Genomic DNA, 27464 nt, shown 5'->3' with positions numbered 1-27464 from the left:
GCTGGAATTTCTGAAAGGTCCCTGTGCTCAGCAGTTCCCTGATGGCACAGCATGTGCCGTGTGATTTGTGAAAGGATGCTCACACTGCCCCAGATTGTGCATTGAGCCTCTGCCCTGCATTCAAAATACAGGGATGATTTAATTTCATTTTACTGCAGAGGATTCAGAGGTCGGGCATGGAAACTACTCTCTCTCTCCCCTTCTTGGAAAAGTTCCAGCAAGGGTGGTAACAGATGTAAAGCTGCTCATTTGGAAAAAATATGTCTGGTCATACCAAGTCAGAAATTCGATAACAGACCACAGGCTGTAGGGAAAGGCCATTTCTTGAGATGTGTATTAATTCTGGTGGAAGAGAATGCAGATCTAAGCTTTCCTGTATTTTCATTACAATTCCTCAGGGAGTGGAAGATGGCACAGTCTCTGCTCTGTATAAAAGAAAGCAAAGGGGAACAATGATTATATTGCGCATTAGGGGAGTTGTATTTTTTCCTCTCTTTTATTAATGAATAGATTTAGTACAGCTGAGACCTCACAGGACCAGGGTCACAACATCATCTTTAACTTATCCTGCAACATATCCGAGCAAGCTTCCCAACTTGTGGCTGTATTAAGCTGTGTCACTCTGTGCACAATGCTGAGAGGTGCTGTAATGTGCTCAGTAATTCAGGGGAAATACTTTCTGAAGAAATTTTGTATGGTGAGGGTGGTGAAACTGGCACAGATTGCTCAGAGAGGTGGTAGATGTCCCATTCCTGGAAACATCCAAGGTCAGGTTGGACAGGGCTCTGAGCAGCCTGGTCTAGTTAAGGATGCCCCTGCTCATTGCAGGCAGGCTGTGGACCATTACCTTGTGAAACTATCTGTTGTTACAAAGATGAGAAATTTTATCTCAGACACACTAGCTTAAAACATTTTTCCCATTTGACAGAGGATAAGGGAAGAGTAAGGATAGAGAATGTTTTGCAATGACAGAAAAATATGAAGAAGAAACACTTTGCCTGAACTGGGTGAATAAAAGCATTTTTACTGAAGAAAAATATATGTATGAAAAACTTGTGTGAAAGAATGTAGAATATGAGTAAGATCTTTCAAAGTACAGCTGAGACTGAAATGTCTTTGAAAAGGCAACACAAACGCACAATCTCTTTACAGAGCATTTACACCTTCAATTTTACAAAATAGCCACGTTTTCTAAAATGCTCCTCTGAAATGCCTGATTAAAAAGGACAATGAACCACAGTATCCCATCAGCAGCAGTTTATCACATCTATAAATCCAATCTAGATCTCATTATAACAGGAGTGTGAGACGATAAAGAACAGTGTAAGAGCAGTAAAAGGAGCTTGTAGTTGACAATTGATACCATATATATTCCATAATACCAAAATGAAGATAAAAGTTTTAAATTAAATTAAACAGTTCCATCAATGAGTAATAAGCACATCTAAGATAGCACATGTGTGCTCTTCTGTCCAGTTGCCTCCTGGAAGGAATGGAGTGACTTGAGACTGCAATTTACAGGATTTTCTGTAGAATGGAGTTGGCAACATCCAGGGATTCATCTTTCACCAAGACAATATCATAAGAGTCCATGTATTTTTCCAAAAGCTCATCTACCTAATTGCAGAAGGGATAAAGAGAAAGACCCCCTTAGTTATAGAATTAATTATTGAAAGAGTTTTTGTCATTAAAATATTGCCCAATCTTTCCACCAGATTCTGGGAATAAGCCATGCAAATAATGTATCACTCCTACAAGTGAATTCTGCAGGAGGACAGAGTAGGAGTGGCCTGACCTAAAGTGCATTCCAGGATATAATACCTCATGTTTATTCCAGGATCTCACACACAGAGGTACTGAAAGAAGAACTACTTCTGGAAGGGCAGGGGGAAATATAAAACTGAAGTTTTCTCTCTCCTCAGTGCAAACGGCTGTTCATTATAACTTTGCAAATAATTGAGTGTCAGTTAAAAACCGCAAAAAATAAAAAGAAAAGAGGAGAGTGCCTGGATTTGTTATTTGGGAGATTATAATTTTTCTCAATTATCAATTCAGTACTGAAAGGAGGAGGAGCCATAGGAATTTAAAAGAATTAATTTTTATAGCCTCTGAATTTTACTTCTCTAGGAAATACCTGTTTGGAAGTAGTTCTGTACAAAAACCAAGGCAATATATACTTGTGGTTTTGAGCTCATGGGTTAGAAAAAAATCCTTGAAAAATGTTTGAAATTTCAAACCAAATATGGGCTAAGTACTTGGTTTGATATCTGAACAGTATTATAATGAATCTGTTTCTAACTGCCAGTGCTTCATTCAAAGCTTACAAGGTTATGTAGGGCTACTTACTTTATCATTGAGATAGCCAATCTTAAGAATGTGCTCAACATTTGCTACTCCATCTGCCATACTCAAGTCTCCTTGAGAATCACCCAGCAGTATGATATTGCTGTTGTCTTTTAGCTGTTTGAAGTACTCTGTGTTCTTCAAGGCACCATCATGTTTGTTGTAAACGTGAATCAACTCTCCTTTAAATCCTTTTAATATTCCCTATTGAAAAAAGCAACACTGAAGTTATTTTTGGTACCATTAAGGCAAGATAGAATCTATAATGAAAGAGGTGATACTGTTGAGCCAACATTGAACTATGTAATCTGTGATGATGAACAAGATAAATTTAGTGTTGAGTAATGTAATGGCTGTGACAGCACTGTTAAGAGCAGGCAGACAGTGATTCTCCCTGCTTGGAGGGGTATCTACATCTCTCTCTATATCTGTATCTTGTAGTGTATAGAAATAGCTACTAAATACCACAAACACTGTGGTATTTATCAAATATGTTTGATAAGAATGTGTTATCTCATACGTACATTTTCATCAAAATCCATGAAATTGGAAACCACTTTTACATTCGAATGGTAGACCCCAGCCTGGTGGATTACTTCCTCAAGAATGTCACCAATCCCAGCAGAAAATATGAACACAGGAATATTATGTTCACTGAGCTTATCAAAGAAGTTCTCATACCCTTCTCTGCAACACAAGAATGAAAATACAAATCAAATCTCAAATAAAGAAAGCCAAGAAAAGTCTGAGTTTTTAGGAGACAATCACATCATCTTTGGAAAAGAATTACTATTTCTTGAGCACTTCATTTCTTTTACTTCACCTTTTCAGGTCAGCAAGAACCATCAATCTAACACAAGGCATGTTAGCAAGAAACTGCTGCATCAAGCTATTTAGTCTTGGTCTGTATAATTTTTCCCTCCAAAACATCTAATAATGTTTTAAAGATGTAAAAACACTTCCCCCTCCCTAAGTACTCCAGAACAAGCAAGCAGCTAGCAGAATTCACTCTAGCTACTATCAGGCTGTACATCTCCTTTCTATCTTCCTTGCTTAAATATGTGACTTTGTATAGGGTCACTACTATAAAACAAATTTTGTTTTTAAATCCTGGAAAAATATATTGTTGCTCTTTCCTGAAAGTTTTTTAGTGTTCAGTAACCTATATACAGTATTCCAGGAACAAGATAATATTATCTCTATATGCTTTCTCCATACAGACATAGATTGGTAGAATTTTACATTTTAAAAAAGTATTGTGAACGTTTTAGCTTGTGGATGGAGATTCAGTGCACATGGACTTAGGCTTTCAAACAGGCAGAGACTGGGTGCTTGTCTGTTGTACAGAAAATAAGGATTCAGTCAGCGTTATAAACAAATACTTCCACAATTTAAGTTCTAACATCCTGTTTCAGTAGTCCAAAATTTACAGACAGTTTTAGAGGGGTTTCAAAGAGATGGGAGCCACAGCACATTTTGAACAAGGATTTTGCTGTCTTTTAAACTTGCCTTCAGCCATAGAGGAAGAACAATATTTAACACAACATATGAAACATGTTTCTCAACTGTTTCTCAAAAAAATTAAGTTAAACTCCACATTGCTTTTAAAAAAAAAAGGATCACCAGTGAAATTTTCAGAGGATGAAAGTCTTCAGAAATGAAGCTTCTAGAGATGGGACTAAAAAAAGTTCCAGATCTCTGCTTCATACAGTGTGATTATTTTCTGCATTTAGATACAACACACCAATAAAGTGGGAGCACAGAGAGCTCAGTGTGGTCCAAGGTTAAGGTGTCACATTCTCAGGAACGTGTGTGGGTTTTTTAATTTCCCTTTTCTTTTTTTCTCCTCCCCCCAACACTCAGGAAGAATCTACAGAAAATACTCTGAAACAGATTGATATCATTCAAATCAAAAGGAACTTACTTCAGCATAACATCAGATTCCCTTACAATTTCTGCAAACTTGTCCTTCTGTAAGCCTTGTTCAATGAGTAGTGCATGAGATTTATGGTACCTAGAACATAAACAAAAAAATGGGTTGAATGTTGCTTACTAAGATTCACCTTTCATTAAATTTCATGATGAAAAGCATTGTGTATGGGTAATTCTTGCTCGTTCAAGTGAACAGCAAAACAGAAGCAGTTTTGTACAAAACTTGAAGAAATTAATTCAGTTAATGTGATACCTAAGAGCTAAGTACTGGCATTAATTTGCTTTTGAAAACTTATTATATCCAATCTTAGTACAATTTGAACACAGGAGGTGTCTCTTACCATTCTACCATGTAGGGGTATTTCTCTTCAATGGTGAGAGCTGGATCAATTTCAATGGCATAATAGGTTTCTTTCAGCTGCAATAACTGAAGGGGAAAAAACCCATCAGATGTTTAATGTATTTCATAAAATAACACTTAGCATTTAGTCTAAGCAATCAAAATAATATTTTTGTCAGGGAGTAATGACAGATGTCTGTACAACAAATCAAATGGTTGCAGGTTTTTTGTTTACCTTTTTCCGACATTCGTCTGTGATGATCTTTGAGTTATCAATGATGTCTGGGGAAGGGGTGAAAAAAAAAAAAAGACAGTTATACAAGATGGTACATTTCTTTTACTTTGCTCTACAACACTGTAAATGGCACAGATGACAATGTCTGGTGACATACCGATATATTTCCTCAGAACTTTTCTTACCAGCAGCCAGCAAAAGGCACATTTTTCTTCATAAGTATAAAGATGCCCTTCCCTTCATCTCTGAATTACAAGGTCAGTTACAAGCTTTTGTATCTGTTTCTTGAGATTTAATTGTTTCTGAAATCATCCTGAGGCATTCTGTATGTTTAAGAGTTCCCACTTCTCCTTGTTTGTTCCAAAAAGACTAGAGCATAAGGATAAAATTGCCCAGAATTCTAAGGAGTTTGCTATCTGGTTCTTGCAGGTGTCAGGACTATGATGGGCTCTTGAAAAATAAAAGTCAACCATACCATATTTAGCCTCTAACATCTGAGGGTTCAAAACTTAATGCTTTAATTGTGAATGAAAACTTATCTGATTTAATTCACACAGATTTTGATTAATATAAATATACACATAAAAACACAGTCACTAGAATACTTCATCAGTAGAATGTGCAGGTTAGCTAACAAGTCAATAAAAATCTCATTAGGGAATAAATTGAATAGAAAATTAAACTAAAAGGAGTGAACAAATCAATCTGTATTAAAAAAAAAAAAAGTACTCACTATGACAAGTTGGACATCTTTTTCCATTGTAGGAAAATCTACTTAATGTCATATCAAAATCTGTAATAATCTATTTAAGGAAAGAAAAAGCAAAACTGTCTTACAACACGGAGGGACAAAATAAAGAATGGCTAGAAATTCTGAATGAGCAACAATAGCTGCAGCTGAGTACCATGTGTGTCACAGAAACCTCCCTATTCTATTAAGCCATTGTCATGGAAGCTAGCATATCCCAGAAGAATAACGTTTTTTCTAACCGAACTGTTTTTCTCATTACTTTGGTGAGAATATTTCCTGAAATTACTAAGCTTCTATGCTTATGTCATTTACTTAACTAGTGTCTGGCTGAATTACAGTTGAATCAACAAGGACTGTTAAAAGAGTTAACATGTCTAAGTTTTGGAGACTTCTTGAAGGTTGAATTCTATTACATATTTATATATATGCTTAAATTTTTTGGCATAGAGTAACAATCCCACAGTTGCTTTTATTCCAAACTGGTTACACCTTTACCTGAAGTTTGGCAGCTCCACCTTTGATGAGGCCACAGATAATCTCCTCTACTCTCCCTGGGTCCTTAATATGGACAGTCTTCTTCTGAAACTCTGGCATCTATGAAGAGTAAGAACATAGACATAAATACATAAATACACTTACAGAGGAAAACTTACTAGGCAACACCTGCTATCCATCAGATTGGAAGCTCTGCATCTACAAACAGTTTCACGTGACATCAAGACATGGTCAGGACAGAAAGACAAGAGTAAGAAGAAACAGAAGATACTCTGGATGTATTAATCAATGACTGTATACTGCTCTGTTTACTTTCAACATCTGTTTTCATTTCCTAATATCACATTATTCAGTAAGTTGACACTCATCGAAAAGATAATTTTATTTGTAGGAAATAAGGGAGATGTGTAGGAACAGGACATACGGGATCATCTTGTGATTCAAATATGTCACTAGGAGATGGTAAATCTTAAAATTAACTCTCTTTGCAATTAATATGCCCTTAAAGTGTCAACAGAGATAAAGAAGACATCCATTGTTTCCTTGAGAATGCTGAATGTCAGCTGAGTGCTCCAACACAACAAGGCTGTACAGTAATCCCTGCTCCCTAGCCAGTCCATCAGTTGCTACCATTACCTATTTCACTGCACACTTTTAAAGTAACACATGACATCATATTATATATTCCTTTTGGATGAAGTATACTTCTTGAATACTATGATAAATGCTGAATTTTGTGTAACAGAAGAAAAAAAACCCCAAAACTTTTTTTGGAGAAAAGTATTCTTTTTCTCAGATGCTCACTGGATAAATTTTCCCCCTCTTCCTGAATGAAAAACCCCAGTGTTCTTCAATCTTCTTTTGCAGAATACTGTTTTTTAAATCTCTGGTATTTCTTGATGTTGTCTTTGCCCATCCACTTGAACCATACTCTTTTTCCAACACAGCATCCATTAGACTGGGAGCATAACCTTTCTGCTCTGCTCTGACAAGGCCTCGCTGAAGGGTCACTTTGGCCCATGTCTTCAGGTAACATCCTTGCATGTATGTTAAAATACGTGCCCCGTGTTAGCAGTAATATGGTGAGAATGATTCAAACTCAGTTCGTAATGACCAAATATTCTTCAAAATGACTCCTAGGCAGAAACAGGTATTTGTGCAAAGTGCTAAATTTTACATTTAATCTTTCTGGATTGTATCTTTTCTTCCATGACAGTGCTCCTATCTTTCAGTATAACAAATAATTCTAATCCCCACTGTGCTTATTGCTACTTTCTGGCTGATATCCTCAAAGAGACTACTGAAAACTGAAAACAGAAATCCTTCTAGAATCCTAATAATAAGTCTCTGATAAATTTCCAAGTTTTTCCACCCATTCAAAAAGTTTCACCTATACCAGAGTATCTTATCAAAAATTCTATCCTGAACAGGCTATTCACTACTTCTTTGCTTTAAAAATCTCATAAAGAAATAAACTGGATTAATTTCACTTCGTTTAAAAGAATTAAGGTTTTCCTTTCCCATCCTTTAGCAAAGACATTTTCTGTAAAAGTGGTATCTCCTAAGCCAATATCCCTGAGTTTCCTGTGGTGTTGCAGTGCCTTGCCACTACTTCTTTTAGCACAGCAAATTCACAAAAAGTACATTAGGATTGACTTCCAGCTCTCAGCTATTTCCCAGGCTGGGAGTCATTGAGAAAGCTAATGAGTGTTAACAAGATACAGAATTACTGAAAAATATCCATTAAAGAATTCACTAGTCTTTTGAGATACACCTTTACAAAGCATTTCTTTATTCACAATTAGCAGCACATCTAGCTTCACAAAAAAAAATTATTAATAATCTGTAACTCTTGAAAGGTGTTTTATGGTATTTCTTTTGTATGTTATATGGTGCTGGTAAACAAGAGTAAGCTTTCCACTTTTTTTCTGGGTATACAACATTCTTTATAATGAATCACAAAGCACTTTGTGCTTGGTAATTTTTTAAGTGTAAATTGACTAATTCCTCTAACTTTCAGCAAATTATATATGTATTTTTAGATCTGGAATGCAAAAATTAAACAAAATGAAATCTAAATGCATGCTTTTCTAAGAAGTAGTTCAAGCATTATTTGGTTTACTCAGATACTAATCAACAGATTTCCTAATAGAACTAATTTAAACAGATTGGAGGAGATGGAGAGATCAGAGGAAGAGACTGGATGAGGAAAATTGGATTGTTTGGTACTGTTTCATTTCAGACTGAGCCCTTTCGTAAGTTTCTGAAACAACCCGAGGAAAAATCTTCTTGGTAAACACTTCAGTAGATCATGTTAAACAAGACATTGCTTAAGATTTTAAGTATGATGAAAGCTTCCTGCTTTGATGTTGTAAACTACTCAAGATCAGTTTATAAGATTAACTTATTTCTAACACATTTTTCATTTTTGCACACAAATTGGTTGACGAGTATTTTAATTTAGGGCTGGGGGAAAGTGTTCTGCAGCAACCCAGACATTTTCAGTCTCACAGACACTTTCATAGGAAAAAACAAGTCTACGTTACAGATGTGACACCTGACAAAGCCTCAGACAAATATGGTCAGTCAAAATAGCCACTTTTCCCATCACTAGTTCCTTGTATTAATATTTGCAACTAAACATTAAGTAGCAATTCTTTTATTTAGTCTTTATCATTCTTATAGTAGAAGTAAACTGTCTAATGAATGTGTAAATGAAACTGAAAATGCAGCCACCAATTTTCTGGCAAACTGTCTCCTCCAATGTTTTACACTTCTGCCCAGTTTAGCTGTTGTTTCATTGTTGCATATTTGCAATTCTTCACAGTTGAAAGAGAAAAGCTAGTTGGAAAGAACTGATAAGACAGATGAAAGAGCAAAGGGTGAAAAGTTCAGTCAATTTGATAAAATTTGTGTTTCCATTTACTTTTAAAGAAAACTCTAGGAGTCAACTTGCTGTGCACATAAACCTCCCAAAATTCTGATGCTCCAGTTGACTGGGATGAGCACACACAGAGAAGCAGCCAACCAAAAATCTCCACAGCACTTAACAAAGTCAAGAAAGCTTTTCAGAACCAGGAGCTTCTACATACAGAACTAAAACTATATAAGCAGAGAAAAAGGAATTCATAATTCGTTGTGACATCTGAAAGTACATCATGTTAAATCACTTAAATGCCCCTATATATTCTGTCATGTTATAAAAGTGTGAGAAGAGTTTTGCTTTCTTACCAAGGCCATATATGTGCTATTGAATAGCTCAGAGGCTGGTATGTCTTAAAACATATGTTAAAAGATGACAACTCCCAAAGGTAATTTGTGGTTGGCATATACACTGGCCATAAACACATTTTAGTTTCTAGTTTCTGACATTTTTAAGGAGCCTTTGAGGGAAGGAAGAACGAAACTGAAAAAGATTATTTTAATGGTTGAGTTTGTTGGATTTATGAAAAGGAAAAAATTATCTGCTGGTTTGTGATAGCAGGTAACTGGAATAAGGATGTAGGAAATTATTTTGTAGCTAACAATGTCATGGTCATACCTTGAGGAACGAACAGTAATGGATTCACGCAGGTTTGGAAATCCCCCAGTCCTACAAACCACAGAATGGGTCATTTACAACAAGGATAGTTCTGAAAATTACAAATCTATTTAGTACATGAGACATGCATCTGTGTAGTTGGGTTAAATAAAGATAAGTATTTGCTGTAAATACCATATTGGATTCTAGTTTTGAAATGAAGTTTCTTATATGCAACTGAGTAACAGAAGTGCAAACAGAACTGCTTTTATGTATCCAGGTGCTGCTTAATACATAAGTTGTCTTCTTAGTATGTGAGGCAGTGTGTATCTAAGTGCATGCTGTGTCAATTTGATCATAAAACAAGAGCTGGTGATAAGACCTGTCATCCATTTCAGTGATCTAAGTGAATTTACAGCTGCCATAGTAGGCATTTCCAATTAGGTACCCCAGGACATTAATAACTGATTGTGTCCACAAGGAGTAATGTCATGTTCTGGAGTTAGGATTATACTGAACTTTTCAATCTACTGAGTATTGGAGGTAGAGCAGTTACTTTCCTCCCCGCAGTAAAACAAGTCCCTGTGACTAAAGCAAAAAATAGAAAGAAAAATTTAAAATGTCAAATAAAAAACTTCATGTAAAGGACAATTGTGTGACCTTGTGTTCTCACTGTCAGTAATTTTAAATAGGGAAGGATGAGTTGATGAATTACTTGCTATCTTAACTACAGAGAGATATGGCTTATTTCACAATCAGCTCTAGACACAGAGCCTGAAATATTACTAGTAATAACTCAAACTGTAGGAGGTTGTCATCATAAGTCTGCTAAGTAATGCTTTGACAAAGGACATAAAAAACTGGAGCAGAGTATTCTTATACTGATACCCTGTAAGCCTACACTACTTGGCAACTAGCAAGTTTTCTTATTTTATAAAAAGTCTCATTTAGTATGGAAGCCTCCCAAAAATCAAATCATTGCTAAGAAAACACCCTGGATTATGGGTGGACAAAATTTTAAGAGAACTTCTCTATAAATCTCAATGATTGACAGAGTACTTCGTTAGATGTCAGTAATTCTGAATCATAGTAAGAACTGTTCTCACACTTCTAAATGTATTAAAAATATTCCACAAAATTTCAGATTACCATAATGTCATAAAAGTGATAGGACAATAAATAAGATCTAGCTGTAATGCTATTGACACTATGTGAATTTCAAGTATAACACAATTTCTATTTTCCTACTTTGTTGGTAAACCTGCCTTAAACTAGACTAGGTTTCAAACCTATTATCTTTTGATAGAGAGAACACACAAGGGTGGGCTGGCAAGGAGAGGGAACTATCCATTTATTTCTGAGCAAGGCAAATGCAAATCAAAGTGATAAATTGCATAGGGGCAAATTATTTGTAAATTTTATTCTAATCTATGGTGACAGCTTCCAGGTAAGAGAGTATAAACCAAGAATAAATGACATTTATTTTTGGAACCGCAGATGCCCAATTTCAAGGTCTAACACTAGCTATCACATATATTCACTTATGGACATGTACCAAAAAAGGCAGGGCATGGCAGCAGTGATAGCTGCGAAATTTGATACCCAGAAGCTACGGAAAATTGGTTTTGGTGTTCTTGGTGGAATAAAGTAACAGTTTAGTGAAAATATAAAGAAATGGGGCACATTCCTTAATTTACATATTATTTTCCACTCCTTTTTCTTTTTTTTCTTTCTTTCTACTATTACAGAACATTACTCGTTCTAGAAAACAAAGCTTACAAAAAACTTCTGAAAAGCATGCAAGCTTCTCCATGTAACTTCTGCTACTTGCAACATTTGAGTTGCAAGAAGCGGGGGAGCCATAGCAAAACCCACAGAATGACAGTGTGGAGATCTTTTCCTCCATATGTTTATGCTCATATATGTGTAAAGAAAGACTGCCTTTAATTCAGACAATTTGAATTCTGGTCCATGAGTGCAACAGAGGTTTCTCTTAGCTGCCCCAGCTGTTAGTAGGCTTATATTTTAGACAGGAACAGCAAAAGGTACTGAACATGAGTGTAATCACTCCATTATGTGCAGGTAGTCAGGAGAACTTCACTAGTTATCATGCACTCTGCTAGCATAACCTGAACTCAGAACAATACTTACTAATTTATAATTACCAAAACCACAATACATTTTATATTCAGGTGATGCAAGCTCAAATATGGTAATAAATCCTTAGTAACTAGTAATTACCAAATTACTATTTTAGTAGTTCTGCCAAGAAATAGCCTTAGGACTACTTAGCTAAAAAGTAAGTAGGCAAGTGTTATTATGGGAATGAAACAACAGAACACTTGAGTATCTTCACAGTTGCTTGATAACATGCTGTACATGTAGATACCCAGCACAGGTTATATGAAATAAACTGTGGAAATGGGTTCACTGCCTAAGCTATTTTAAGACATGGAATAGGATGCACATTAATTTTTCCTGGTTTGCTTTATTTATTTACATCTTTTTATACTTAATGTGCTGTGTCCTGATACTTAGTTTGGAAAAAAAAAAAAAACATTTAAAAATCTGGAGAGAGCACTTTCACAGAAAACATGACAACAGCGTTTCCTGTTGTGTTTTTAAAGGCGAGTACCTGTGCGTTGAGCTTACGGCACTCCTGATTCTTCTGTCCTTGATTTTGTCCTACTGCAACAGCATAGGTGGCAAGCAGAGTCCAGAGATGCAGGGCTTGCATGCAGGCTGCCAACAAAAACCAACCAAATCCTTTTAAGAATTGGTCTGCTATGTTATGTGATCTTTCTATTCCTGCTGTATAAAATAAAAGCCAACATGCATGGTACATAGCGACATCACTGTGAAAATACCAACACTTCAGAATACTCTGATACATACTTAAAAGTAGAGGAACATTTAAGTTGGATTAACCTATTCAATGAAAACCACTCAGTATCTTATTCCTTTGATGCTGTTGCTTATTCTGTGCTACTACATTTTAAATTTAAAAATACAGTTTTTTAGGTTTTCTTACAGTCACAGTAATAACTGTAAGTAAGCCCTCAGCTCATAACCTTGGCTTAAAAACACAGGCAAGAAGACAGAGTCAATACTGCTGACAGAAGCTGCGCACACTTACCAGGGGGGTTTGCAGGAGCAGCTGCAGAAGCAAAAGAAAATTCCTCTTGCTTGAGAAACACTAATATAGCAGCACAGGGTGCAGTTGAGGGCGTTTCCAAATACAGCCTGACTAATCCCCGTGCAAAACCCAGGGTCCTGTGACGCATGTCAGCAATGCACAGCAGTTTGTTATGCTCAGCAGTACAGCCTGACGGGCTTACAGATGATCAGCTGGTTTACCAACAATAAAACCTTTGACCTTCACTGAATGAACAGCTTTCATGGATGCAGCAGGCAAATTTGGGCTGCTCTAACAGAGGAAGGCACTTGTTTTTCAAAGCAGAAGTTTACTACTTTGTTACTTTTTAGTCCTTTTACAAAATCTTTCCAAGTATTTTAGGATTTCCTGTTGCATAGTGCCCCAAATTTCTTACAGCTTCATTGACATGGTCTCATTAATGTTTACTACATAGCACACATTTATTCATGTAGAAGGAGCAAATGAATTAATTAACCTTTGTTTTGGCTGCAATTATCTGTGTGATACTGAAACAGGAAATCAAGGAGCCTTGTTTGTCAGGATACTTGGGAGATGAGGCAACTCCACATGCTTTCAGAAGTTCATCATTAGGCATGCTGCCTGATCAAAGACCATAACTAGGTGACACAGAAGGTGTATTAAAAACAAATATTTTTTAGAGTGAGGGGGTGAAGGAACTATTGCCTAATCGTGTTTTACACTTTGAAGTTTTATAAATGCTTGTAAGTGTCATGTGAAAGTGACTATTGCTATAGCAGCAGTGCAAGCTTCTCTATATTACCCTGTAACTCATGCTCAACCTCAGGTTTATGATCGCCCTTTCAGGATGCCAGGACTAACCACCAACATCAGGCCAATTCATACATGGCCACCAACGTGACAAGTGCAATCGTCAGAGCCGAAGCAAGGGCAGGTTACAAGTGTAGCATGTACAAAACCTTTAATGCTATAAAAATCCCACACAATAGCATGACTCTAGAAATTCACCTTCTAAGGAGGGTGTGCATTCTACATTAAAAAAAAAACCCCACAGACTTTCTGAATGGTACAGTAGATCCATATGTTTTGTGTCCACATTCCAACCATAGGCCACTATGTAGTTTATCAGGATTCCTCAGTGTATCTGACCTACATGTGCACTTTCATTTTGTTTTCAGAGGTGTTCTCTGTTTTGAGCCAACAAAACAACTAGTGAGTATTTCAGCTAACACAAAACATGCAACTTTAATCAACACTTATCCTCTTAGAATTGACCAAGAACCCCCCAAATGTACATGTTAAGGTCTGCTGTATCCTGAAGCAGCAAAAGAGTTTGAAGGATATGTTCAAAATATAACATAATCCCTGCAAAGTCTGTATACAGTAAATTGAACTTACCTGGCATTGGTATTGCCAGGATTCATAGCTACCAGTAAACTACGTGTTATAGCATTTGTATGCTGTTGTAATAGGTAACATTCAGGTAATGTTACCTTTTATAGTATTTTAATATGGTCAGCATGCTTTTCATTAATATTTTTATAATAATATTTGGGAAACATATATATAGTGCAGTATCTTGAATAAATATGAATTATTTGCACAACAAAAAGCTGCAGCTTGTGTCACTGTTAGATTTCCAATTAAAAAAAAAATCTTATGAACAATGAAATAAAATATGCATGCTTGATGAATCATGTAGTTTGGGTAAGACATCACTTGATATATTCAGTTTGCCAAGTACCTGCCTTTGAGCTTTTATGTATTTCAAAGGTGACAATGGTACTGATATATAAATGAGACTTGTGAACCTCGTAGATGAGGCTGGGAGTTGGTGGGTCAGCGAGCTGGCCTGTTGCTATTCTGGTACTTCTCAGCTGTGATTCAGTGAGAAAATTAATTCCAGTGCTGTCAAGAATCTAAAGAAAGTTATCTTCTCTTTAAGAAAGTTGGGGAAACAAAAATGAAGTGTTTTTTTTTAAAAAAAATTAATTTTTTTTTTTTTTTAGATTAAAAAAGAGTTACAGAAATTAAGTCCAACTCTTATGGACTGTTTTTTGGTATACCAGACTAATTGGAAAGCATTCTACATGAACGATTACAGTTTTAGTGAAAGCCCTAGAAAATGTCGTGAGCAAAATTTCTGTAAACATTAATACAGCCAACACCTAATTCTTAGAAAAACACCTACTCTATCTTTATCAACAGTGTACTTTCACTTTAATGAAAATGCCATATATGAAACTTCGTGTCTACAAAACAAGACTGTCTTTGCAACTCCAAGAAATCTTTGTGTACAACACTTTAACTACAACAGCTCCTACTAACCACATTTTGTTACTGCTGATTTGAGTCTGTTGAGCATTTTGTTTACAGTATTTAATGCCTGGTAAAAGAGGAATTAAAATTAACACTTATTTTTTAAAGAGAGATAAATAAACTCCAGCATGACATTTGTACTCTCAAAATGTGGAAGGTCATTCAAATATATTTTAAGAGCCATGAACTGAAGAGGTGTAGTTATTTCAACAGATAGGTTCTATTTTAACCTTTTCTCTTTGGCTGAGGGCCATATCTTGACTACAGAATATTCTACGCAGAAAAAGAGAGAGAGGAAAAATGAACAACATGAAAACACTAGATGATTTATCACTTATATAAGACTGGGAAAAGGTTCAACTTTATATGCTTGTGTGTTAGGTGAACTTGGTTTGTAGAGGATGCTCTTGAATACGAAGCACTCCAAGTTTCAGTCTAAAGCAAAGAAAAACTGGTTCTACCAGTCCTTACACACCCCTGACCTAAGTTGCATCCATTTGTGGAAAGACATTAACACAGCACAGGTAAACTGCCTAAGCAAGTAAGCTGAACCTTTTTTTAAAATAATAAATTGACTACTTCAACTAAACTGACATAAACTTTTAAAGATTGAGAAAGAGGTCATAGCTCATTAGAATATTTACTACAAAATTTAGAGGTGATTGAATCCTGTCTTCAATGTAAACATTAGCTAGTGTCTTTTTATGAGCTTACTAAATTTTATTCCTGTTTAGTGACCCTACCACAACTGAACAACTTTTGAATATATCCCCATATATTTAGTACGTTACTCAACTTTACTTGAGCAATACCTTGCTTTATTGTAGGGATCAATTTTAAACATTAAAGAACTGTATTTGTTGTCTAATTTTGCTTTTGTAATAAGTTTACTTAGTACATATTTTCCAAAGCAGCCTACTTGATATAAGCTCATGAGACACGGAAAGGTATCTGAACCTTGGTACTCAAGTACCAAGACCAAGCAGAAGAAAGGAATCAATACAACCCAGCTGTATTCAAACATGATTATTATTCATGCCCTAGTGAACTGAGTTAATGAGCAGCATAATGGTTCCAGGAATAGCTGGATATAGAATATCTGTGACAATTACAAGGAAAGTAAGATCAATGGTCAGTTTGATGAAGCTGGGGTACATAAAGGTTTAGAAGGTTGCCTTGCAGGAATTTTGGATACCACTTATCTCTGCAGTGCAGGTTTAATGTAAAAATCTACGTTAGCCATATTTACAGTTGGTACGATGCAATACAGAACTATGATTTGTATATGAAAGTCTGTGTCTATCATAGAGATGACTTGTGAGGAGTGTAAGCATTCTAAAAAGAAAGAGTTTGAACAGCATGTTATGGAAAAGTTCTAAGAACATATTAAAGACTGAATCCATTAAACTGTAGTAAATCCAGAGAAGAGACATGCTAAGAAGGTGAGGGTATTAACCTGAATGGTATCACAGGATATATTTAACAACTTTTTAAATAGAGATTTTCTGGATGTGATCAGAGATCCATCTTTCTTTACAGTTCATGAGAAAACCGGTGATCATCTAATAGTCTGACCATTCATGGCTGTATTGAACACAAACTTACTAGTGTCAACACACACACTAAAACAACTCCTTAAGCATTTATTCTTCTTGTGTTTAATACATCTCTCTGATGAGAGAATAAAAGATACTGCAGCATCGTTGTCCCTTATGCAGCTTCCTCTTGTGCTTACAAAATCACTCTAAAGAGATTTCTACTGCTGATACATCAACAGACATTTTGAATCTTCCAAGAATATGAAGAACTAATAGTAAATAGGGCCTGACAATTACTAGTTCAGGCAAGAATTTAGTCTGAGAGAACACAGGAGATACAAAACATACAGTTCTGTACGTTCTGGGATGAATGAATACAGCTCAGGATAGGCATCCTCTTTCTCTGATTGTATGTTGGGGGAATCACTTCATCTCTGTGCTGAGTTCCCAGTCTTTCACTGTGGAGAGAATTAACCTTTGTAACTGGCAGGCTAAAAAAACAGTTATCTATTGTTTAGTTATCATTGATTATCTGGAAATGATCAAGAGATCTTCAGTCAGTTCTAGTGAGTATCTTGGAAACACCACACCTATCTAGCCAAATTCAGTATGATGGGGTTTTTTATCTTCATTGTTTCTCTCCTGCCCTTGGGGGAAAAAAAAAAGAAAATAAAAGAAATCCACATGTAAGCAAGTTCAGATCAATAAAATTTATCATATTACACTTAAATTTAAAAAATAGCTTCTAAAGCATCAGGATTGAAAGAAGAAATCAAGATTGTGACACTCTTTCATTGCTGGGCAGAAGAAAAATGGAGGCTTTTTTCTTGGCCTTCATACATACATTTCACTGATGCCTATTCTTACCAGTGCTTTCTCGATAAAATCTTTGTAAATCCATTATGAACTTGCAGCTTAAATACCAAAACCAGTTTTAGTTTCTGTACCTTACAGGGAATAGACTAGAACTGGAAAAGGTCCTGAGAAGAGCAGTATGAATGAGCCATGAGAAAAGATTCACACGATGAACAACTGAATATCAATAGAATTCCTTAAACTGGAAATTACAGGGTGGCTTAGAAAAGGTTAATAGGGAAAGATTGTTCACTGTCTCTTCCAGTGTCAGAGGTAGAGGTCATCAACTAAAATTAAGAGGAGGTAGACTCAAAACAAATCAAAGGAATTAGCTACAAGTCACACAATTAGGTGAAGTAGTAAAATGTGGAATTCCTTTTTGGTGACACTGTGAATTTACACAGCCTTAAAATAGTACTGGGTAATAACATGAAAAAAAGCTCATCTTAAATTACAGATACTGTCTCTGAAATACAAGCTGCTGCAGGCAGAGAAATCATTCTAGGAAAAACATTCACAACAACCCACCCTTTGCTATGCTGTTTTGGGCCTCTGCTATAGAGCGCTGCAAGACAGATGATTCTATCTGTAACAGGTAAGACTTTTCATGGAAGGCAAGTCAACACTCCCTGTTTGTAACATGTGATCACAGGGAGAATCATTTGCTTTTCATGACAGTGTTTCAGTTTAATCACAAGTATCTTAGTTTTAACTCCATCCTATGGTACTCATTTTCCTTTAATACTGCTATGGACTGTGTTGGAGCCTGCCTATCTGAAAGATCCATTTCCCTCTCATGTTATACAGAATCTAACGCTTTCTTAGAGAATGCTTACAAGTGAGGCTGCTGATACAAATAATCTTTCTTCAAAATACCTAGGCAAACGGTGTAGAATTCTAAGAACTGGCAGTATGTAAATACACTGTGGTATATTTACAAATTCTTAATTAGCTATCAGGTATGCAAAAGCTCACCTTGCATAATAAGGTACTTTTGATGAGCTATACTATTTTCTCCCCAAAGTGTACATTTGCATGTATTCTTTTTATAATTAAATATCCTGTATATATCTACATGCATATGCATTGAAAGAACTTAAATGCTTGTTTCCCTAGAAGCTTCCCGTGTAACACTATCTAGAATAGAATTTGCATTAAGGCCAAGGTTGGACTGAAGCAGTTGCTGCTGATTCTCTTCTCCTCTTATCTGCTTCTAAGAAAAAAAAAAATCTGCTTAGATTTTTTTTCACTAAGCCTAAGAATGTTGTATCTAGATCAAATAAACTCTGACCCTTGAATAGTGGAGTTGTGGGACTCAGTTTGAAAGCAAAGTCAGCAGGACAAAGTTTAATCTACAATACACCAGACACTACAATTCTGATGTGAGAATGTAGTGCTAATATAATATTCCAATTAAATTACACATTGAGACTAATGACATTTTTAACTGTTAGGTCCTCTTTGACTACAAACCCTTTTTTAAAGTTCTTGAAAAAAAAAATCCATTACATTTAAAGATGAAATACAGCTACCAAACACTCCTCTTAAAGGTAACAGGCAGACGCGTCATGATTTGAGGTGTGAAGGATTGTTCTGACTCCACGTCTCATCGCTTTATGAGTGTTTCTCACTGCTGGATCCATTCAAAGATGCACTTAGGTGCTCCTTATTTCTCGTATTTCTGTGTACTTTCCTTCTGGAACTATTCAAAACCACCTGGTAATAATACTACCACTACTATTCTTTGCACTCTACTATTGCTAAAGTACCAATATTGCTACTGTTTTGGGCTAATTCCTACCCTTCAGTTTCACGTACAATTTTTGCATGGGAACACGCAGACCAAACTGAGGCTTAACCATCAGCGATACTTGTTGCAAAGGCAAATGCAGCTGATAATAGTAAGTGTTGCGTTAATAGCTGCTGAGTGAAAAAATTTACATTTTTAGTCCGGTAACTAGTAAGTTTCTGACAAAGAGGGAAAACTTTAAGGGAATAAGGTTAATGGAACATTTCAGTGGTATTCATTCTGTCAGATTAAGGTGGAGCAAAACAACTCCTAGGTAAAAAAAACTAAACCACAAATAAATTCGGATTATTTCAGTGATCCAATTTGCAGAGCAGACAAACAGATCTTTATATAACGGTGCAGGAAGGAAATTACAGTTAACGAGTGGGAAACAAGTAAGAACAAGTACATTTGAACAGGAATTTTCTTGGTGGCAAACACAGCTCAGGAAATCTGAAAGTCTGTATTCAGACACTTAATGAATCTTCAGTGTCCAAGTCTGGGCTTTGCCCAGCCCTTTAAAAATAAAATAAAGCAACAAATTAAATAAATAAGTATTTTAAAAAAAGATTGATAGATATGAAAGTAGAAGCCACATTTCATTCTAGCAATAGGTATTATTTCTATAACTTAGAGAAATGTTACTTAAAATTATTTTTGTAATTATTTCTGAGGTAAGTCAGTGCAATTATCTATTCTTCTGTGGCATTAATGAATGAAAATAATATAGTTTCTTCTGGTATTTAAACCAGAAATGGTGTCTTCTTTGACCTGTGTGCTGCAGCCTTAAACATATGTCCACTTGTACTCAAAAATGCCTTTTCTTTTTTTTTTTTTTTTTTGGCATTCATATAAAGCACTCTTGATGATTACCCAAATTAAAAAAATTCTGTGGACTTTTAATGAGCACTGATTTTTTTTTTCTTGAACAGTCAGAAGCCCCACACAAATAACTTACCATAGAGTTGACTAACAAAACAGTCACAGATTCCAACTTAATGGCACACTGCCAGTCAAGCTGCTGCATGACAGACATTGAACTAAAAATTTGCCTACTGCAATCGTAAATTCTCTGATGTTTTTCAGCAGCTGATCCCTAGTGATTGATGGCTTTTGGATGGGAGAAAGAGAGTGACATCCAGCAACTGGTCAAGAGCTGTATGAAGACTGTGCCCCAGGAAGAAGCAGTTGCTGCAGATCAACTGCTGCTGCACAGTACCGTGACTGCAAGAAGGCTGGTTAGACTTCATGCCCTCACTTTTATTTTACACACCCTCCACGACAATATAAACGACTCTCTTGCCCAGTCTTATCTGGCCTTCTGTTCCTGCACAGCGGTTAGGAAAGGAAGCCAGGAAGAATAGTTGTGGGGTATTCCTGCATCTCAGTTGTGCTTAGCTTAATTTCAGTGCTGAGCCTCTGGCAGGCAGCACAGACGTGGCTGCTGCTCTGGGCCCCTGTGCAGCAGGAGCAGTTCAGCTGTACGTGTCTGACCGCAGCGGGGTAGTGGCTGAGAAAAGCCACTCGCTGTGGGCCAAGATTCCTTAAGGGACAGGTTCCTTCCAAAGCAGCGTGCACCGCCCCAGACACGGTTCGCGCCAGCGCCACCTGCTGCTCAGAGCCGTCTGGTGCAGCTCAACCAGCCAAAACTTGCACCGTGAAAATTAATTACCCCCGGACAAACGCACCAAAATACAGCAATAAAAGCTAACAGCCTGCTTCTCTTCTCGTGCTTTTCCTTAAGCTCTCTCCAGTAATAACTCTTCGTAGTAGGTGAAGAGTACACTGTTGTTTACTTGCACAAAATACACCTGTGTACACACTCATGGAGGGAAGAATGGAGGCTGATAGCTCGAAGGCTATTACTGTAAATTGGAACTAGCCAACACAGAAAAGAATATGTATTTTGCATATATTATGTAATTCATGCAAGTGAAAATAAAAGGTAAAAGGAAGCTGTGGTGGGGTTTTTTTTGTGTGTTTTTTTTTTTCTTTTTTAAGAAAGAAGTTCAAAAGTTCAGGCATTTTGCAAGTTTCCAGACTTACAAAAATTGTGATGTTTTTACATTTACACGTCCATTGCTATTGAATTCACGGGTAGTATTCTCCTACTTATTAATGCATGGGTCCATACCTTGGGTCTCTTCAATGCTTATATTGATCAATTTACATACTTTTTACAAAAGCTGGTAGTTCTTGTTAACTCAAGACTGAACGGTATGATTGGAATGCTATGTGACTTTAATTCATAATATGAACAGATTTGCAATGTGTATTCAGAGTAAAAACTAAAAAAACCCTTATTACTGCTTATATTGTTTGACAGTTAAAGGTAACATGTTTAAGACTCGCAGTATTTGCTATTGGTCTTAAAAAGACCAATAAAAAGAGTTTAATAGAACAGATGCCATCATAGCTCAACGGGTAAAAATGAGTTATCACAAACAGGAGAAAAATCACTTAAAAATATAACTTAACACATACCAAGCATTTATTAAAAGGTAAATATATTCCAGAGCAGAATCAGTAATTGAAAGATTGCTCTTCTGTCTTGGAGAAAGACTTGATACAAAAGATAAAAGAAAGCAGCAAACAAGCTCTTCTGAGCCTACACTTAAAACCTATATTGTATCCTGATATGTCTACATTGACTACTTGGAGCTCAGTTTTCAGGTATAGATCATCAGAATGTTTTTGATAAGTCTTATAACTTGGGTAAATGAGTTCTAAAGAAACTAATGCAGAATTATAGATTCAATTAATCTTCCCATACCCATCCCTTGTAAGAATGTAGGTTTCAAGACCTACTGAATTAAAAAAAAAAACCCAACACAGGCAGAAGCAATTTCAGAAAATTAAAACCTGCTCCTGAAACATATAGCTTCAATGTAGGATCAGCTAACTATACTAAATGAAGTGGAATATCAGTAGGTACATAATCTGTATAGTAGACGTTTTTGACAGTGAGAGGAGGAAAAATGGAGTTCAGTTGATTTTTATTCTCCTGGGATCCAAATTTCTTAAATTTCCCACTGAATTAGTTTACAGTGAGAATGAAAAACTATTACTAGTATCCAAGTTGCATCAACATGTATTGTCCTTAGGGTTTTTCCTGCCTTGTGAAAACTTGCTTTACAAGCCACATTCTAGATGATTTATATGATGCACAGTGGTTTACATTAGGCAGCCTGATACTATGCATTATCTAGGTGGCATATATTATCATTATCTCTGCAAACAGCCTGTGGGCAAAACAACCTTGTTTTAGTAATTGATGTCTATCACTGTCAATTGATTTTTCTACTGCGGAATACAGTCTAAACAAAAACCAAGGTTTATAGAAATAGTTATATGGCATCTCCAGTACTCATGTCAAATTTAACTTGGTTTTAAAATGTTAACAATATTCTAAAAATTATTCTAATACTCTAGTAATGTAAGGGCTCTCAGTCACATGTTAACAGGTAGCAGTGGTATTAGGTCTCAGCAGTTCTTTCATTTTTCACTACTTAGGTTCATATATCACAGCACCATTCTTTTTGAACAGTATTATTCCCACATGGATCATATCACTACATAGCTCTCAAGCACATCCAGACAGTGACAATGGCCTGCAGAGGTATCATTAAAGGGAGTCCATTTTCCTTCCATTCCCCTTTTAGTGATTCCAGTTTACTCAGACTCAAACCCTTCTTCAGCTTTGTATAGGCATAAGTACATATAAAGGAGTTGCAAATGCCAACCAATTAGGTTCCTGAATATGTATGCTACACATTACATACTCCTCTGCTTTATACTCTGCTGGGAGGTCAACCTGCCAGAGTAACGTCACAGTTACTATAACAACTAGCTACCAGCAACAAGACAAGAATAAAGAAGTGCTGTGTGATTGCGATTGCTGCCAGTTGTACCTTCATCTGTGGCACAAATGCTCTTATGCCCCATAAAACAAGAACCCAGTCTCACTAGAGACTGCCAGGTAAAAGAAAATAATAATAATTGAAAAAATACATCCCTCCCTCCCCCATAAACCCTCTAAAGTCAGACTCACAGAATACGTTTCTTTATTTCTTAGGGAAATAGATAAATCAGTTACCTTGCTTCTTATTCACTCCTTATTTCTCTCCAGGTAAACTCTAACACTGCAAAAATTCGTGCATTTCTTTCCTTCTCTAACACAAAAAAAGGTACACTGTCCAGAGAGTTGACGGGTTGAAATGTTTCCTGTAAACTAAGAAACTGCTTTGAAGTTAATTTGTGGTTGCTAAACTTTGATACAAAGTCTCTTTTCCATGTAATTACGCATCTTCCTTGAGGGGCAGATTGGAGAAATAGACAAATGTAACTACCCCTTTGCCCAGTTTTCTGGAAAACAAACGTGAGAGAGGAAGTCGCAGTTTAAGGTATTTTGCTATTCTGTTTTCAAACAGCTCTATTATGTTTCTTATCCTAATAAAAAAAATACCATAAAAAACTCCAAAACCGAAGAGTGAGGAACAAACTGCTGAAAAAACCCCCAAGATTTCAACAAGTTTGTTTATTAAACAGACAACAAAAAATACCGTTACTCCTCTAAGAAGTTTTTCTTATGTTAACTATTTTAATTAACATGGACTACTGCTTACAAGTGAGTGTTTTGAAAGATTTAGGCAATGTTTTTCGCTCTACTTTGTGAACACCTGTTTTCTGCTGAGCTCATAAAAGGTTGAAGTCTATTGGCAATACAACTATTTGCTGTACAGGAATCCACAACTTAATTGCAAACTTGTCTCTGGCCTGAAAAATCCAAAAGACTGAATGTTACTATAATATTTGATCTCTTCCTAAAATAGATGGGAAACATTTTCTAAAAAGTTACTCTGAGAATCTATGAATTATTAACCATCCTTTAAATTAAACTTAGCAACATTGTGGCTAACTTTTGCTTTCACCTGACTGTAGAAACACACAGTTTCACAGAATTGGCAACGTGGCTGTGAAAAGTAATAACAGAAGGCTTTGGGAGATGGTTATTTCTTGCCACACAGAGTGAAGCTTCATGTGAACATTACTATTAATGCCTCTGCTACTTCAGAAGTGGAGATGAAGTAACTCTGTCTACATTGACAAGTGCCTAAGGGAAACTCCCTGTTCGCAAACTACACATGGTCGATGAAGACACAATATTAACACTTTAATTACAAATTTAAACCTTTTCTATCAAATAAGATGGAGTAATTTTAAGGTGTCTTCATTAAGCTTAAATTTGTGTACCAGGATAACTGGTGTGCTAAGGAATTCATCTACTGAAATGTGAGCTAGATATTTAAGAATTACTTGATTTCATTATTCAACAAGGAAAGAGGGTTACCCTTTCCCACAATGCTTGAGAATCCTTTCCACTTTTCTTCACATTAAACATTCTTGGCATCATAATCCTTGATATTAACTTGTGTTATAGATGTTCCATTTGATTTGTAGAAGTCCCAGTCTTTTTAGCACTTAAAGACAGTTGTATTTTTTTTTTCACTTACACTTGGGTTTTATATTCATCTAATCTTATTTTGACAAAGAAAAAAAACCTGCTGTAGCTAATTATAATAAAAGAATATTTCATTCACATAACTAAGGTGTAAATAGGCCTGCTCCCTACTGCTTTTGATAAAAGTTATACATGAAGGTAATTCTGAGTCTAATGTGGATATAAAACTAAAGTGTAATGGTCCCCAAAGAAAATTTGAAGCAAAAAAATCTGCTGAAATACAAAAACGATCCCATAATTTTAATTTAACACAGAAGACCAGCCTGGCATTGGAAAAAATACATTTCAATAAAGCAGTGTTGTTCCTCACCACCATCCTAACTTACACTAAGTTACAGACTGGAAAACAGCATCTTCTCCCCCACAGCTCAAAGAAAGGTCTCTCTTGTCATAAAACAAAACTGATACAGTGTCTTGTAAATGATAAACATTGAATCAAATCTACATTGGTGGATAAAACTATTTCAGAAAGTTCTTCAGAATGCAGCATATTCAAGTAAAACGCATGTACACATTTTTGCCCATACTTGACAAACTCAACTCCTTGGTATGAAGTTTAGATAACTATTTCACTTATTTCAAAGAAATTGCAGAGCGAATAGATGTGTCCACTGAAAATACTACTTAAGAAAGAAGACTTGCATCGTTAGAACTAAGGAACTAGCTGAGGAAGCAGCCAACCTGAATATCAGCTGAAATGCTCACTCTCTGAGTATGAACGTGTTGCATCCAACTGATAAAATGTTTCTGCATGAGAAATTGGACATGCTTTCAACAAGCTTATTTTTTCCTTGCAATTTAAAGCTGAGAAAAGCTCTAACCATAAAAGTGGAATTTTGGAAATATCTACTTAGGATCATAGGTTTGTGTCCAAGAACATAGCTCTGAAAATGTCATCTGAAGTATGTACTTAAGAAAATCACTTACCAGACATCAATTTAGCATTGATGTAATGATTTTTTCCCTTACCAAAGGCAAAATCTTGGCAAAATTCAAGTCTTCCCAGCCAAAACACCTCTTAAACATTGTACGAAAGTTAATATAAATACCTTTTAGCAATTATTAGGTACTTTCTGAACTACAGCTCAAATCAGGTATTATGAGCAGGAGTTAGTGAAACTATTGGATTTGCCTTTCGAGCACTCATATCATCAAGCTTTTAGATGTTGTTCTTTTATTGTCCACATAACTCACAAGTAAGTTCTGGTATTAGAGTACTAGAATTAAAAAAATAAAATAAAATTTATAGTTAACCAGTGTTATGCCACCGTAAATTTTCAAATGAGTTTTGTAAAATCCTACTGTAGAGTCCAAAGCCCTTTCACAGAAATAGATCTAAAACCTCTCTAAAGTGGCAATCCAAACTTTCTGCTCTCCCACAAGCTGTTGGAAGTGGACTTGCAGAAACTAAAAAGCAAAGCACCCCCCTCCAAATTGTCAGATGACATGACTGATGACTAGAAAATTTTTTTCAACAGTAAGTGATGCCTACGATTAGCAAAAACCCACAGTAGAATTCTTTAGACCCACTTTATCACAAACTGCACGGCATGAATTCCACTGGCAAGCATGGCAATGCGTGGCCAAGTGAGTACTTAGGCAGCTCACAATTTACATACAGAATCCTAGCTCTTACTGAAATCTGCTTCCACGTGTAATTACAAAAATTCATCAGACCTTTCAGTAAAATTCATCAGGGGAGATCACAAAATAGCCATTAGCTAACATCAAGTGCCTCGACTATTTCAGTTCAGTTCTTCGGTACGGTGGTGTCCAAATCACAAAATTTGAAGGACTTCCACATAATCAGCACGTTGCCCAAACTAAGACCTTTTACGATCCAGTTATTTATAAGCAGATATTTAAACGATTTCCTAAATAACAAGTTTAACAAGGGCAGCAAGAGAGAGCGAGCTCCATCTTCCTTTTATAGTAACTGCGAACAGACTGTGCTTCCCAGTTTCAACAGATGGTTGAACACGTGCGTGTGCATGTCCATTTTTCTTTTAAACAAATTACAAGCAGGCTTGTAAATTACCACCAACACCCACGGGTACATATGTATCCTACGGGTAGATATGTATCCCACAGGTACATATGGGCCGGACAGGACGGAGCAGGACGGCGCAGACCCTTTCCACACGCACCCTTTCCGTGCCAGTGGGTCACGCTGAGGTGGAACAGCTGCTCCTGCCTCCAGCTCCTGTCCGTACAGAAATCCCAAACTGAGCCCAAGGTCCCCCTTCTACCCCTCCAGACATCCCCCCGGGATATGCGCCTGGCTCCGCGGGGACGGCCGTGGGGAGCCGCCGGCCGCAGGAGAAGACGGACAAGAAGGGCGTGCGTCCGGGGGCCGAGGGGCTCTCGGCCTCTTACCACGTACCATCTCGATGATCTTGGTCTTCTTACCCGTCTTCTTCTTCATGGTGAAGATGTACTGCGCCAGCACCACCCCGCCCACCAGCGCGCACACGCTGGCGCTCGCCACCGCTCCCATCTTGGCCACGGCGGTCCTGTCCATGGTAGTAGTTCCCGGGGCGCCGGGAGCCGCTGCGGGGAAGCGCGGCTGCGCCCTCAGTGTGGGTGAGGGAGCCGGACCCCGGCGGGTCGCCACTGACCGACCGCCGGATCGGCAACGACCGCCGCCGCACGAGCCCCGCCGTCCCGGCCCCTCGCCGGCCGTACCACAG

At 36.8% G+C, this 27464-nt stretch overlaps 2 protein-coding genes across 7 annotated transcripts in view; one reads left to right on the top strand and one right to left on the bottom strand.

Annotated features, from left to right (window-relative positions):
* FKBP9 (FKBP prolyl isomerase 9) overlaps positions 1–20944 on the top strand; it is a 44574-nt gene extending 23630 nt beyond the window's left edge. For both annotated transcript variants that reach the window (XM_048299293.1, XM_048299287.1), the window contains one exon: positions 20340–20944. In XM_048299293.1, the coding sequence (XP_048155250.1) occupies positions 20340–20353 (14 nt within the window). In that variant the 3' untranslated portion in view covers positions 20354–20944. The remainder of the gene's footprint in view (positions 1–20339) is intronic.
* NT5C3A (5'-nucleotidase, cytosolic IIIA) lies at positions 469–27443 on the bottom strand. Of its 5 annotated transcripts, none has more exons than XM_048299321.1 (10): positions 27158–27245; positions 12252–12358; positions 6097–6195; positions 5584–5653; positions 4851–4897; positions 4617–4702; positions 4268–4357; positions 2868–3030; positions 2347–2547; positions 469–1617 (listed from the first exon to the last, which is right to left on the bottom strand). In XM_048299321.1, exons 2-10 carry the CDS (start codon positions 12351–12353, stop codon positions 1516–1518), a joined length of 960 nt encoding a protein of 319 aa, XP_048155278.1. In that variant the 5' UTR covers positions 12354–12358; positions 27158–27245; the 3' UTR covers positions 469–1515. The 5 variants fall into 5 exon arrangements, with proteins under 5 accessions (XP_048155278.1, XP_048155264.1, XP_048155288.1 ...); XM_048299307.1 differs by lacking the exon at positions 27158–27245 and adding an exon at positions 12753–12907; XM_048299331.1 differs by lacking the exon at positions 27158–27245 and adding an exon at positions 9638–9688 and having other exon boundaries at positions 12252–12336.
* Positions 27444–27464: the final 21 nt, after the last annotated feature.

The sequence above is a fragment of the Corvus hawaiiensis genome, chromosome 1 (genome assembly GCF_020740725.1).
Source record: "Corvus hawaiiensis isolate bCorHaw1 chromosome 1, bCorHaw1.pri.cur, whole genome shotgun sequence".
NCBI classification, from domain to species: domain Eukaryota; kingdom Metazoa; phylum Chordata; class Aves; order Passeriformes; family Corvidae; genus Corvus; species Corvus hawaiiensis.
This window is presented reverse-complemented; position numbering and strand designations above follow the sequence as displayed.